Source organism: Crocodylus porosus, unplaced genomic scaffold (genome assembly GCF_001723895.1).
Source record: "Crocodylus porosus isolate Cpor-Errol unplaced genomic scaffold, CroPor_comp1, whole genome shotgun sequence".
Classification (NCBI taxonomy): Eukaryota; Metazoa; Chordata; order Crocodylia; family Crocodylidae; genus Crocodylus; species Crocodylus porosus.
The window spans coordinates 8,114,995-8,129,719 of NW_017728918.1; the positions used below are offsets into that span (position 1 = coordinate 8,114,995).

The following is a 14,725-nucleotide window of genomic DNA, read 5'->3' on the forward strand; positions in this document are numbered from 1 at the left end:
CCACATTTCCTCATATATGCCAGCACACAGATCCACTATTTTAGGGGTGCTGCTGCAAACTCCCACATGGCAGCAACACACAGAGACTGGACTTTACCGCATTTGTTTTATTCTTCCCTATGTCTCTGAAAAAGGTGTTGTCTGAAACTATGACTTTTTTTTTTTTAGGCGCGGTCTAAGCAATATTTCTTCTGAAATTGCAGCTGTCCAACAGTTTGATTCTCTTCTTTTTAAAATGAAACAGCTAGAATAAATGGTCGTGGCATCCCCAACATAAAGAGGCCATCGATTATTAAAATCTCCTTACAATAAATCGTGGATGTTGCCTGTCAGCCCTGTGTGTGACTGCAGTATGAATAAGTAGGTAAAATTCCACTGAAGCAAATTTGCTGGATCTTTCTGCTCCACAACAAACCCCCTTTCCCTTTGCTTGCTGGCACTGCAAGATTCATACAGACCCAAAAGGCACGTCTCCCCCGTGATGGCTGTGTCCTGGCTGCAAGGGCCCCCGACACTGCCCACCTGCTCCTGGTCTCACTCTCCCATGCAGAAAGATGCTGGCAAAGCCACTCCACAGTGGTCCACAGATGCTGGAGACCGAGGTCTCGAGAGCAAGCACAGAGGGATGCCTTGCAGTGGCCTTGCCAGCATATTTTTGGGCTTGGAGTGTGCAAGCAGGAGCGAGCGGGTGGGGCGTGCTTGGATGTTTCTCTGGTTGGGAAATCCCCATGCAGACAGGCCCAAAGAGAGAAAAACCACAATGGGGTCTGCACAGTGTCTTCCTTTCCTGAGTCTACCCTGATGGGACTTGTGAATTTGCCTACTCAGAGAACACAATGAAACAAAAAGATGGCTTCATTCTGCTTCAGGGATATAAATCCTCCAATGAAATCCATAAATGAAAGACAGGGGCAAGCCCTGCCGATCCTCTAGAGTTACAGAGAAAAAGCACAGACCCCTCCGCTCCCTCCCCACTTTACCCTAGCAGTCGTCACAAGATTTACAGACAGTAAAGATGATCAAGTCAATCTGTGCCCTAAATAAAGGGGTTTAGGCTGGCTTGGGAGCCACAGTTTCCTCTTTAATTTTTTTAAAGACTTGGCAACTTGTTCTCCCGGTTCTAACTTGCAGGCATGGTGCAAGGCAGAGGGAAAACAGAAGGCCAAGCCAAGGCATAGGAACTTCTCACTGTCTTGAAAAGTGGACATTCAAAAGAAAAGAGGAAACCTGCGCTTCCTAAACAAAGCCCCCTTCCTCCATAAGCTAACTCCATGCAGCAGGGAAGAGAAAATGGAATGTAGTGGAAATGCTATGTAAATTTATTAAATTTGTTTTAAAAAAATGTAACACAGTCTTGCCCATCTCTAACACATCCTGTGCTGCTTCCACTGAATAGTTTCCTTTTACCGGCAGCCGCATATCATTTTATCAGGATGCCAAGAGATCATTTCCACACAATGCCAGCAGATGTAATTTTCTTAGATGCACACACAGTTCATCATTCAGATACTAGATGACAAGGTGATCGCAGGGTGACTCAGTAATGCAAGTTTGCTGTTTGGTATTTGGAATTCTCAAATGATAAAAAAAGATTTATCAAATATAAATATCTTTAAGAAAAAAGTAACAAAAGTGCTACATATGATCAAGGAAAAAACCATTCCATTAGTTTCTGCTACTTAAAGTAGGTTTCCTTTACAAGTATTACCACATCCATTAGCAGTATGGCTTCCAATTATTAATTAAATTGCTCGCAGCAGTATAGTTTTCTCACACCTTAACAAGGCCAGAGTAAAAAGAACACAAAAACATTCACACCCCATTTCTTGAGCAGGCAATCTTCCTGCCTTTTACAAAAAAAGCATTTGTGTTTGGGAGATCTGTGTCATGATGGTTAACTAGCAGAAATTAGGTACCGAAGTCCCCCGTTAGCCTTTCAGTCTGGTTAGGATGCAGGCATTAGCTTACACAGATTTGCAAAAAAAACCTCATTCACCCATTTTGTGACCTTAATACCTTCCTTGAAAACACTGCTTTTGAGAGGGGCAAGCAGAAGGGGCAAAAGGTAGGAGGAAGAAGAAAAAGCGAAGTTGCGTTAAGATAGCGCAATAGAGTCTAGACCTCTTCTGAGCAGGCACTGCTAGACATGCCAGATAATGAATAGTGGTTTTGAGAAGTGGACTGTCGTCCATTAGACATTCAGCTCATTTTTCATGTGATCCCAGGCTGGGCTTCTATCATGGTCCCAGAGGCAGAAGGCAGTATTTTATCCACTAAGCCATGCAGCTTGTGAGAGTAGAGGATAGGATGTCTGTGTTGACTATGTGAACATCAACCAAAATGTGTGAATGTGTTTCCAACGGACATTCTCAGCACAGCACCCAAAAGAAGTATATCAAGTCACTGTGTGACCAATGAGGCACGGCTTATTGCAGCTGGAAATCGCGTATTCCTAGGCTGACGTGGGGTTTCTAGTGTTCTTTTTACTCTCTGTTGATACTCCCAATATGGTGTCCATCGACCCTGTGCCACTACCTCAGCTTGCATCCTTTCAGTCTTGGAGAAGGAAAAGCCTAGAGACTAGTTTTACATGATGTCTAAGGGTATCCAAGATTTTAAGTGTAGCCTAAGACTTGTAATTGAGGGCTGTCTAAAATACCTGGAAGCACTTTGAATGCTAAGACAGAGCAGCAAGATTTTCTAGCCACTGGGGCTGGGAGAGGGAGGTTGGTTGGTTGGCTGATTGATTATTTATTGGGAATTAATACTGAGAGAGTATATGCAAAGGCTGAGGGCACCATGCCATCTTCACAGAACAAGACCCTAACAGCTAACTGACGTACAAGAAACTGCAAAGTTATACTGTAAGAACACATATTAAGGACCGAGGAAAGTCTGCTAAGGTGCTACGTCTAAAACTAAGTTACTTCTTGTTTTGACCCTCCCCCTTCTTTGTATCAGTCGTCGTCTAGAGCCTCTGTCTTGATCTCGTTAGCTCCTTGCCGGGCCAATGCCAAGATGGTATGGTTTACCGCTGCCATTTCCACGGCTAATGAAATAGGGTCTTGATGGTCACTATGGCTAGTGCTGTCATCCTGTGTGTGCAGAAATGGAAAAAAATGAAGCTTGGTTAATCAATTAGGAAAATATTCAACCTGCTATTGAAATAGTTTTGAAAGTAGTGAGTAAGGGCACCAAATGACACTGTCACTAACTGGGGAGGTGAACAGAAACGGAGAATGCATTTAAGAGTCAAAGTCACTCACTGAACAGACAAGGGCTCAAAGAAAATGGAAGGGGCAGAGCATGGAGCTCATTTTCAATGGATAAAAAGTGGCTGGATGGGAGCATTATGAAGACTATGCTAAATTACGGGGCAAAAATGATTCCCACTGCAAGCTAGTATTAATAAAGACACATCTACAATACACTGTATTATGCATAACTGGTGTATGTTATTTAGATATATGTAAGTACAGCAATCAACTGAAAATATCCCCAGCCGCTAAAACTGGTGCAATGATTTCCCTCAAAAACTGGCAGAGCAGTTCACACTTTCTAGCCAGCCATACAGTGGTGAGCCTGACCCCGCTTAAAGTGAAGACACCCATGGTTGTGCAACCTCAGACAAATTGGGTAGCTGTCACCATATATGCCTTTGTATCGTTCGTCTCTTTTGTAAACAGTAGGAATAAACCTCTCAGTTATAGCAGGACAGCCATAGGATGAGACTTCCTTCCACACACACAGCAAAGTGTGCGCTTTTTTGAGCCAATATCAGGAAAGGAGCACTGGGTCCAACACAGGGATGCCACTTTTTTAGTAAAATCCTAACAGCAATCAACTGATTTGTATTGAGTCTCAGGCCAAATACATAGCTGTGAGCGCATCCTTTCTTTTTTTTTTTTTTTTTGATGCAATTAATTTTTTTTCCTCTGTCCAAAATAGGTTAGATAAAACAGGGGAAGAAAAAAGAGAAAGAAAGAAACGGGACTGTGAGCAACATCTCAGGTAAGCGGTCAGTGCCTGTGTGTTTGGCTGTAATTCCAAAACATGTTACCCAAGTCATGTATAAGTTTCTAATCCTGGGCAGCCACATGGCATGGAGCTCCACTGACTCCCCTGGGGTTGGCCTAGAAATGGACCTTAACACTCACTAGTAGCAGCAACTCCAAGAGTGGTGGGAACGTGGCATCACCTTCTGCCAAAAATCTGGGACCTGGATTCAGCACCCCCAACTCTGCCCCTCCCCCAGTAACCACCTCTCCCAGGGGCAACCTATTCAAAACCAACCGCAGACACCTGGGTGCAGCACTGGGAGCACAAGGAGTAGGAGAAATAGAAACCATCTAAGTGAACTGTTCAACAAGCCATCAGGAAGGAGCATGAAGGAAGGGTCATCAACTTTAGGGGAGGTGAGGGCTCAGAGTGCGGGAGGATTTGCTGTCAAGGGTTAAAAATATAATAACCAAGAAAAATATAAACAATTAAGAGTTAAAATGTAAAGAAAAAAAAAGAGACAATACACAAACAATCAAACAGTGGCATCAAGAAACAGTACTAAGTGGGACTTTGGTATGGGGTCAAATAAGTATTAAAACCTCTGGTGTCATATCCTTTCCCCCTTCACCCTTTGTCTATGAGTGATCTCAGGGACTGATCCTCAGAAATCAGGGACTGATCCTTAGCAAAAAGGTCATGAGGGAGCTCCCCACAGGCTGCAGTGAGAAAGGAGAGCACACAGCACCTTGTAGGAAGTTCTCAAAACTTTTGTGGACCAAGTAGATGAGAGTGGGTTACAAAATGCACAGGACAGGGGGTGTCTTTCTACTTGTCTGGGCTTCAAATACACAAAGTAACAGCAATTCTAAAATAGGTTACAATAAATGCATTTGTTCCAGGAGAAATAAAAGAGGAGTGACGGGAACGTGGATGCCTAACAGGGAAGTAGGGTTGTGCTTGGTACACCAGAGAGACTGTTAAGAAACCTGTACAGCTTTCCTCAAAGGTCAATCACTACCATGGTGCCAGGGATAAGGAGAGCTTGAATTATGCATGGTGTGTTGCATGAGTTAACACTGTCCTAGCATTTTCAAACATTGCGTGTGGAATGATGTAACTTGCTTGTTTGGAGCAGATCCTCCTGTCTTCTTCTACCTTCTCTGCTTCTCTGCCTCCCTCTGAACATCGTCCCTCCTCCTCCCCATTGCGTACTTGCCAAGTGTCCTGTTGTATGACAATAAATCCATGTGGGTGAATACTGGTTTCTCATACATTCAAAACAGGGGAGCTGTGTGCTTCCACTTTCCCCATTAAAATTGCAAGAAAGGAAAAACAACAATATATCTGACTTGGGAGAGGCAGAAGGCCCCGCAATGTCTGAGGGGCACATAAGGGGCAAGGGACTCAAGCCCAGAGGCTCACCTGCTCCGAATAGTCATTCCCATCCACATCGTCACTGTTGGAGTGGCCTCCAGGACTCTGTACATCTATCCCATGGCTCTCCAGGATTGCTGCTTCTTCGAAAAAAGCAAATGGCTCCCTAAATTATCTGCTGCTTCAGCATCGTTAAAAAATAATAATCCAGGTCATTAAAGGAAATGGACTAGCAGGGTCAGGTCTTAGCCTGCTCAGTTCTTAGCTTGGTCCTTTCAGCTATGCATAGTCTGGGACTGTCATTCCTGCTATGACGATTCCCAAGTATGGGTCCAATCCTTAAATCTAACCCTCAAGCCTTCCCGTCTTTGCCTGGCTTGTAGTAGACAGACTCTCACGTACTAAGGATGCCACATGGGGCTCACTCTGCAATTAGACATACCTTGATGCCCTCATAAGACAGAGGGATGAGGGATGTCTAAAGGACAAATCTCAGCTCTGCTATAGACTCCCAGCCTGACCTTGGGAAAACTGCTGAATCTACCCTGCCGTTGCTATATGTTCCCCTTCCCCACAGACTGGCTCTGAGGAACAGCCATTAAGAAATGTGAGGTGCTTGGCTAGCACATATGTAAATATGAAAATGGACTCCTTTGCAGAACTGTTATTATTCTAAATTAGAAATAGTCATTAATTTTTCAGCAGAAGCTTTTTTGTCAGGCAACTCCAATCCATCTAAACCCCAGGGCCAGATCTGGTCTCACGTCCAGCAGTGGGACAGACGGTGTCAGGAAGCTGCAAGGATGAATGTCCTCATTGCTCACCCCTCTGCCACCAGGACGTGTTCCCAACCGGGCTCTGCACACTGGAGCCTGGTCGTGGGTCCCAGCCTTGCTCTCTCCACTTCCCAGCCCCTCCAGAAACCATGTGGCTGGATGACACAGCTCCACAGGCCAGATCTTTGTCACGCTTGGTTTGCAGATCAATACTTCTGTTTCTATGAGAATTCCACGAGGAAGATTTCCCACATTTGGGCTGGCATTTCTGGTCAAAATGAGAGGCACATGACCACCCACCTCCCATGGAAGGGCCAGTAGCTCAGTGGTTAGGACTCTCACTTGGCACATGGGAGATGCAGTACATGTCTAAGCACTGTCATATTTACTGTCTGACTTTCTGGTACGTGAATAATTATTTATACAAAGTGGAAAAGCTCCAAATGAGAGAGAGAGTGCAGGAGAGGAAGAGAGAGACTGGGTCCCTTACACCCCTAGCAAGTCCCAGGTTATTGGCTATCCTTGGCTGGGCAGAGATGTATTCATTCTTTCTTCCTCTCTCACCACATACCTCTCATTTTGCCCCCCTGAAATGCTGAAGGCCTTGGTTTCATTGCAATTCCCAAAACAAGTTCTCAAAATTCAAATCCCTTTGTGCAAAAAACTGCTGGTTTTTCAGCCAAGCTTTATTTCAAGTGCGTTTCCAACCCGCTATTGTGGCCTGTGGGGCCATGATTGCAGGACTGAGGCCTAAAAACACAGTGGGGAGGTTTTCAAAAGGACTTGAGGGACTTAGGAGCACTAGAACCTCAGAGTTGTGCTCCTAACCCCTCTAGGAGCCTTGGAACAACCCTGGGACCAGGGCTGCTACCACTGCTTGTATCTCCGCTCATTATGATGTTCTTTAATGAGGGGAAGGCTTTATTCTTCTATAAATTAAAACTAAAGTTCAATTAACACGGTTTTATGTTGTGAGGCAATTTCCTGGGAAATATTGTGAAGCTGTTAAGGACGGTAAGCAAAAATGCATAAATAATATCTGAATTCATATCTTGAGGATAGGCAATTGTTTTTAATGTTCCTGTGTGAAGAAACACACTCTCCAAACCATAAACGTGGCAGGGCACATGGTTTGTGTGCAGGCGTGAATTCTGCATAGGCCTGCACCAGGGGGTCAATTCTGCAAGGTACTTAAATGCGTGCCTAAAACCATGCACACCGTTTCAAAGGTTGCTCAATCAAGGAATTATATTGCAGCCCCTTAAAGTGTGATTTATCCTGTGAGCATGGCCCCGCAAGAAGCCCGCTCCTTGTGGGTTCAGGGTCATTTTTACTATGCTATTAATCTGCAGAATACATGAGGCTAAGTTTGTGAACTGAATCTTATTCCACCGTGGTTGTCATCAACAGAAGCATTCAGATCCGTTATATCTGTGCAAACCCATGGAGGGCAATAAAGCAGCATAGGGAACTATAGCAAGAATTTGGCTTGCAGACTTCTTTCCTACTGGGGATTGTATCTGAGACATGAAGAACCTATCTCGACTTTCAGAACGGTGAGGGAGTTGCCAGGCAGGCAGTAAGAGAAGAAAATGCCACCACCTTTTGGTTTACAAAAGGGAGACATTTCAGCTGTACACTGAGACACAGGAAAACCTGCAAATGTATGCAGGTTTTGGTTTTTGTCCACAGACAGCTATGAAAGCCATGCTCCTCTGATAGGTCTGAACTCAGAACATATAGAACTCCATATACCCGAAGCAGATAGCACTGCTTTATTTGGGATACCCAATGAGACAGGGGTAAGAATTTAATTCATAAATATGTTTATTTCTGTATCAACCAGGTTCAGATTTAAAATGGAAACTATATTCTCTAGTGAAATCTGATTCCTGAATCATTCTTCCTGCCCTGCTACTCACAGTTTTGAATTAAGTCCCCGGTCATACTCTGGAAATTTTGAGAGGCTGAAAGTTTTGTTTAAAAAAAATCACTCTAAATTACTAGTAAAAACACTAGAAAGCTCTAGCAATTTTCATTAACAGGATTCAATCATGCAATCTCCATTTCCCCTGAGCAGGCTTATGTATTTAAGCCCTCTATGTTCTCTGAAAGCAAGCTCTCTGATACATTACCGATATTGGCTCTTCTCTTGATTTCCTTTCTTCGGTTGGCAAACCAGTTGTACACTTTGAGGGAGGTAACTCGTTCCAGATCTGACAACTTTTTGCCTGTGAATAAAGGCAGGAAAACACACAATTATTGCTCATAACGGTTCACAGCTATATACAGCACTTGACACATGTATGCACATTCAACGCGTCCCTGTGACTGATGACCCTTGAAAGTTTGAGCGTGCCGTAATGATAAATGGGAGGAGTACATGACAATGGGTCACAAAAAATGGTGGGTCTAAGTTCTGTGCCCAGAGGCTATGGTGAGGAATGCAAGCAACTGGCAAAGGAAGCCCCTTTTTGTTTGCAATGCAAGGCTTCTCTGGCAGCTGCAGTCAACTGGATGATGCTAAGATGTGGCTGAAAGAAGTCGCTCCTCCAGCTGAGGCACACAACCGAGAATCCCAGACACAGGGATTCAGATCCCAGCTTTGCCGGACTGCACACTTTTGGGTAGCACTGAGATTAGTCTGAAAGAGAAAAGGCTGGGAGGGGGGCTTGATCACAATCTTCAAATACCTGAAGGACAGAGGCTGGTGACAGACTATTCTCTGTGGCCCTGGGGGAAAGGACAAGTAGCAATCACCTTAAATCACAGCTATTGGCTATTAAGAAGAACCGTCTCACTCTGACAGTAAGTAAACATTGAAACAGGCCGGCAAGAGAGGCTGTGGCAACGCCATCCTTGGGAGTTTTTAAGAACCGAGCTCTATGTCGAGAATCAGTTCACCTCCCTCCAGATTGAGTTTCCAAACCAGGAAGGGCGCCTTGAGACCCTCTGGGTCAAGATACAAGATGAACATGGGGAGGGTGACTTACTTGTAGGAGTCTACTATAGACCTCCCCACCAAGAGAAAGAACTAGAGATTGGGAATTCAGTAGGGAACTGGTCGAATTTGCGCACTCCCGATACATGATCGCTGGGGGAGGAAGGGAGGTGCATGCCTCTTGCCACTTAGAAGTTGGACAGCCCTGCACTAGAACAAGCTGTTGCCCTGGCTCTCTGCCTGATCTGCTGCTCTCCTTTCTGTTCCCTGCCCTATCTGCCACTGTGCTCCCTGTTCCAGGCTACCCGCACTTGATTTAAAGTAAGCAAAACCCAGCGGGCCCACAAGCCTGTGCCCTTCCACCGCACCAGACACCCAAGCTTCACTGCCAGATCTGATCGCTCTTTTCTTCCTTTACAGGAGCAAGGATTTTCAATGATGTGTAGGGTGTGGGAGCGGGGAAACGAGGTTTCCCAGTTTAATTGAGACCTGGGGTTCCTACTCTGCCAGGGACATTCCCTCTTAACCAAGTCGTGGCCACTTCTACTCTGGCTGCGAACAAAGCTAACTTTCAACTGCTCTGAAAGGTGAGCAGAAGCTGACACTGGGAAAGTGTGTGAACTGTTATAACGCAGCTGCTGTGTCCCTAATGGAGTGTGGAGCTATAAGTGACTCAAATCACTGTAACAGCAACCCCAAATTTAACAAGATGAAGGTTACAATGGCTTGGTTCAACAGGTACATGCAGACATTACACTTGCACTCTAAGGCTGTGTCCAGACGAGCGTGGCCGTGCAGTACGTGGCACCGCAGACACCTCTGAACTGCCACATACAGCATGTTCAGTTGTTTGCACTACAACAGTGCAGTATGAAGGGTGCTTTTTTTGCCCCAGAACATTCTGCACAGCAGAATCACAGCTGCTAAGCAGCCATGGAGGCCCCCCAGGACTCCAGGTAAGGCTGCTGGGCCCAGCCCAGTGCTGGCCCCAGCCTCCCCTACCATTCCTGGGGTATCTTGCTGTGTGCCAAAGTGCACCTGGCACGGGTATTCCCGGGGACAAGTAGCGGTGGCACAAGGTGGTCCCTGGGAAACCAAATGTCTGCGCATGTCTAGACGCAGCCCAAGAGATTATATCAGTCATTAAAAACTGGTGTTACTGTCTACCATCTAAATGTCTCCATCTCTGAAAAAGAATCAATACACACCTACTTTTGCCCCATGCATAAATACATTTTTTAAAATAAAAAGTCATTAGAAAAAATTAAAATAATGAAAATTATTAAAGTTTCTTTTTTTTTTTTTCTTACAGACACTCTATGGAAATCTGTTTTGCTGTAGTACCTCTCACCTACCTCAGCATTGCAGACTGGTACAAATTTAACTCTCAGACATAGGCATGTGGGTTTGAAAACCCCAGTAGCCTTCGTGATGATCCAAGTATGGCCGTTTGAATGACACAAGCCATAAAATGCTCTAGGAAAAACTTAGTACTAGTTGAGAGCACTATATTGTTAGTAAAAGCCATAAAATGAGATTTGATGAATTTAACAGGAGATGCTGAAATCTAATTGCAGACTCCTTTGAAAAGGACACCATGATCAACTCCTTACCTGGCTTTTGTATAACTGCATTACAGGCGTTTGCAATTTCTTCTCTCTTTGCCTCATCGGGATATTGATTCTCATTGAAGTAACTGCAGAAAAAAATGTTTTTCAGAAATCAAAGCATGAAGTCATCAAAACAGCTCCACTAAAATGGGTCCATGGCTAGTATATGTGTCATTCTTAAAGGGACAATGCAGACATGCATGTTAAAAAGTTTCTGCTTTTATGCACACATGTAGTTCCCCTTTAAAAATTTCCAGTTACCTGCCTCAGATAAGTAAATAACGCCTTGCAATGCTTCCTATGCATCCCCTTGAGCAAGTTAGCACATAAGAAAGTAAGGAACACTGCAAACACTGAAAATACAACATCAGGGACAGATACAGCATCCCATCCTCGTGTTGGGAAATGCCAAAGTTTGTGCCCAGGCCCTGCTCTGTTTGTGAACAGATAACATACTGTTTTCTTCTGTAAAATCCCTATCTCAGTCAGTACTCTGAGACTGCATCGGCTGCCCAGTACTGATTTTGATCTGTAAGAAATGATGGGTTTCTTCCTCTTTTTTTCACACCCCAAACTGACACCAAGATCTTCCAATCTGAGCAGTAAATTAGGTAGAAAAGATGCCGTGATGATATGAACACAAGCCAGAACAACTGTACATACAAAACACTACAGATTTGTGAGACTCCCCCAGTTAAAACTTAATGTAATTATTTCTCTTAATTCTACTATGGTCATATTTTTCCTGAAGGATCACTCAGCTCAGGACAAAAAGTGCTATAATCACAAGAAACGGCCAGTGCCGATTAGGTCATCTTGTGGCTAAAAGCATGGTTTTGTTCCCTTTGGTATTTTTTGTCCAATCTACCTTTGAATAACTGCAGTTAACACAGTCCCCACTACTTCACTTGGGAGATAATTCCATTGTTAAATCAACCTTATTGTAAGTGCGTTTTCTGAAGTGTCCAGCCTGAATTTTCTTTTGCTCTATTTCACGCCTCTCTCTATTCATCCTCTTATTTGTAGTTACAGCTATAACCACAACTGGAATCTTGTTTCTAGGCTGCTATTCATTGACGAAGAGAAATTGCTCATTAGCACAGCTAGAAGCAATGTTAATAAGCCTCCATTTGATCTGCTTCCTTAGCGAGCAACTGTAACCACTGAAATTGCCTTTTTTCAAGGGTGGGCTGGACTCTTTGTATTGCTGGTCTGGGTACCGCAAGCAAAAGAAACGGACCTTGCCCCACTGACTCAAATGGAAACCGCAGCCGCTCAGCACCGTGCAGGATCCGATTCTGCCATTGGCCGAGGGGGCACTCTCAGAAGTAGAAGCAAAGGCCATGTGGACTTTTTCCAGCAGTATTCCCAGGCCTGAGATGGACATTATTCCCATCCTTTGTAATACACCCTCCCACGGATAGTGGGATCAAATCAAATTGTGTATTACCTTACCTTACCTTGAAAAGTCCTACCTGAAAGACTGCATTTTGCACGAAGCTTTTTTTAAAATGGAAGAACAGGGAAGCAGAGGGCACTTGTAATCCTGATCTCAGCTCTTCACCTCTCTGGGGCTCGTCTCTCCCCAACAAAATAGGAAGACAGCCACCTTGAAGACAGCCACATTTGAACTCACATTTCAAACGTGGCAAATTAGATGAGAGGAGAGACAATGCTGGAGAAAAATCCTGTATTATTTATTATGTGCATCATTGTGGCACCAAGGAGACCCTGTCTGGGCACGGGCTGGGCTGGGCTACATGCTGTCATGACGTCCCTTTGTGAGCCTCATCTATTTTGTTAATAGACACTTGCCAGACATCTCAAACAACACAAAACAAAGCCCAGAAAATGACAAAACCAGAGAGGTTTAAAATCGAAATGTACTCAAATCACAAGGTGAAAGCCCGATGTCATTCTCCATTATGGGTCTTGCACAAGCGACAGTCGTGTGTCTGGTAGACGATGCCTACTGAAGAAATTCACACAAAAGGAGACATAGCAATGCACAAAAACCTCCCCATCTGAACAGCCACATCCTCACTGTGATGTGAGGAATGGCAAGACAAATTAATGAAGAAAAGACAAGGCAGAAGCTATTAGTGAGCTCTCCATTCAGCATACAGCTAAATGCCAGGCTGAGTGCACTATTAACAAGCTGCAGATCGGCGTATGCACTTGCCGGCTCAAGTGCTTTGGAAAAGGAACAATTCTTGTTAACAAGAGAGCTCAGGTTCGGTCTTACGGTTCTCTGCGATGGCCAAAAGCAAACTGCTTTGATTGGGCTAATCATTTTCACAACAGGATGATGAAAAGAGATGTCACTAAGGGTGAAGCAGGGAACCATCTTCCTGTCTTGGGAGAGTTTTCATGATCTCCGTATTTTGTCTCCTCCCACTTTGGGCTAAAAAGTCAAAATTGGGAAAATCTTCACAAACCGAAATGTGATGTGGGTCAAATAAACACGTTTTGCTTGGAGGCGCGGACGGCCTGGAAAGAATCCGGCAGAGAATGACAAAAATGATCAGACGCCTGGGAAGTAAGACTTATGAGGAAGGGTTGAAAGAATTAGGGTTATTCAGTCTGGAGAAGAGAAGACTAAGGGGGGATTTGATATAACAGTCTTCAAATACCTGAAGGGTGATTACAGAGAGGATGGACAGAGACTATTTTCTGTGGCTGCAGGGGACGGGACGAGGAGCAACGGTCTCAAATTGTAGCAGATGAAATTTGGGTTGGAAATTAGGAGGAACTTTCTGACAGCGAGGGGGGTCAAGCACTGGGACAGGCTGCCTAGGGAAGCTGTAGGATCACCACCCCCTGAAATTTTCACAAGCATCCCTTTGGCTGGGATGATCTTGCCTTGAGGAGGGAGCTGGACTAGACCTTCCAGGCCTACTTTCCCATGATACTATGATAATTTTGAAAGCTTTTTATTTGAATCATAGAGAAGTAGGGCTGGACAGGACCTCTGTATATCATCTAGTCCAAACCCCTGCCCGAGGCAGGACCATCCCCATCCAAATCATCCTACACAAACCCATAGTCTAACCTTAGTCAAACTACCGACAGCCCTCACACAACAAGACGGCACACCCTAACCTGCCATAAGTAAAGCAGAGGGATCATGACAGCCAACATCCTGCTTCTGGAAAGGCTGTTGATCAGGGGGCAAAATTCCCTCCTGACACCAAATGTAGCAACAGTCTGACCTTGAGCAGAGGGTCTTGAAGTCCTGGCACAGCCCAGCCAAGACCCAGCACCCCGATGAAGCTTAACACCCCCCCTCCTCCCGACACATGCAGCAGCAAGGGGTTAGGGATGCCAGTCCCACAGGCATCGCTATACCTAGATCAACCCCAACCAGTGGCTGTCCACCATCTTCGTGAACACCTCCAGTGACGGAGGATCCACAACTTCCTTTGGCGTCTATCCCACTGCCTTGCTGCCCTAACAATGAAGAAGTGTTTCCTGGGGTCCAGTCTAAACCTAATATGCTGCAACTTCAAGCCACTGGTCCATGTCCTCCTCTCTGCAGCAAGAGATAAAAGGTGCTTTCCCTCTTCTTTATGGCAGCCCTTCACGTATTTGAAGACGGCTAGCATGTTCCCTCTTAAGCGCCCCTTCTGCAAGCTGAATGTGCTCAGCCCCTTCAGCCTTCTCCTTGGGTGACGTGCTTTCCAAGCCCTTTCTGATCAGTTCAGCTTTTGTTTTTAGTTTAAACTGACCATACCTTTTAAGTAAAAGTCAGTTCAATTTGAAAAACTAATTTTTTTTCCAATTGCAGTCCTGTTAAAACCAACCCTCTTTTGCAAAGTGTATGTTGCTGAATTGACGTTTTTCAATGCAAACCAGGCTCAAAGAAACAACTCAAAAGCTGAAGACCTTAAATATAAACGTCACTCCCACCACCTTAACTAGAACAACTTGCATTATTTATTACAACACTTTCCACCCAAAGGTCTCAAAGAGACTTACATGTACTGCGTGCCTACAGGGTGCATGCGCCCCCCCAAATCCCA

The 14,725-nt window shown here is 44.7% G+C and overlaps 1 protein-coding gene across 12 annotated transcripts in view; it reads right to left on the reverse strand.

The window, feature by feature from the left end:
* Positions 1-858: 858 nt before the first annotated feature.
* The window catches only part of HMBOX1 (homeobox containing 1), a 138,952-nt gene continuing 125,085 nt past the window's right edge, over positions 859-14,725 (reverse strand). For 4 of the 12 annotated variants that reach the window (XM_019537202.1, XM_019537199.1, XM_019537207.1 and 1 more), the window contains 5 exons: positions 10,707-10,789; positions 8,288-8,383; positions 5,425-5,519; positions 5,125-5,226; positions 859-3,095 (listed from right to left, as the gene is read on the reverse strand). In XM_019537202.1, coding sequence (XP_019392747.1) covers positions 2,958-3,095; positions 5,125-5,226; positions 5,425-5,519; positions 8,288-8,383; positions 10,707-10,789 — 514 coding nt within the window. In that variant the 3' untranslated portion in view covers positions 859-2,957. The remainder of the gene's footprint in view (positions 3,096-5,124; positions 5,227-5,424; positions 5,520-8,287; positions 8,384-10,706; positions 10,790-14,725) is intronic. The other 8 variants (XM_019537206.1, XM_019537201.1, XM_019537205.1 and 5 more) reach the window with 8 other exon arrangements.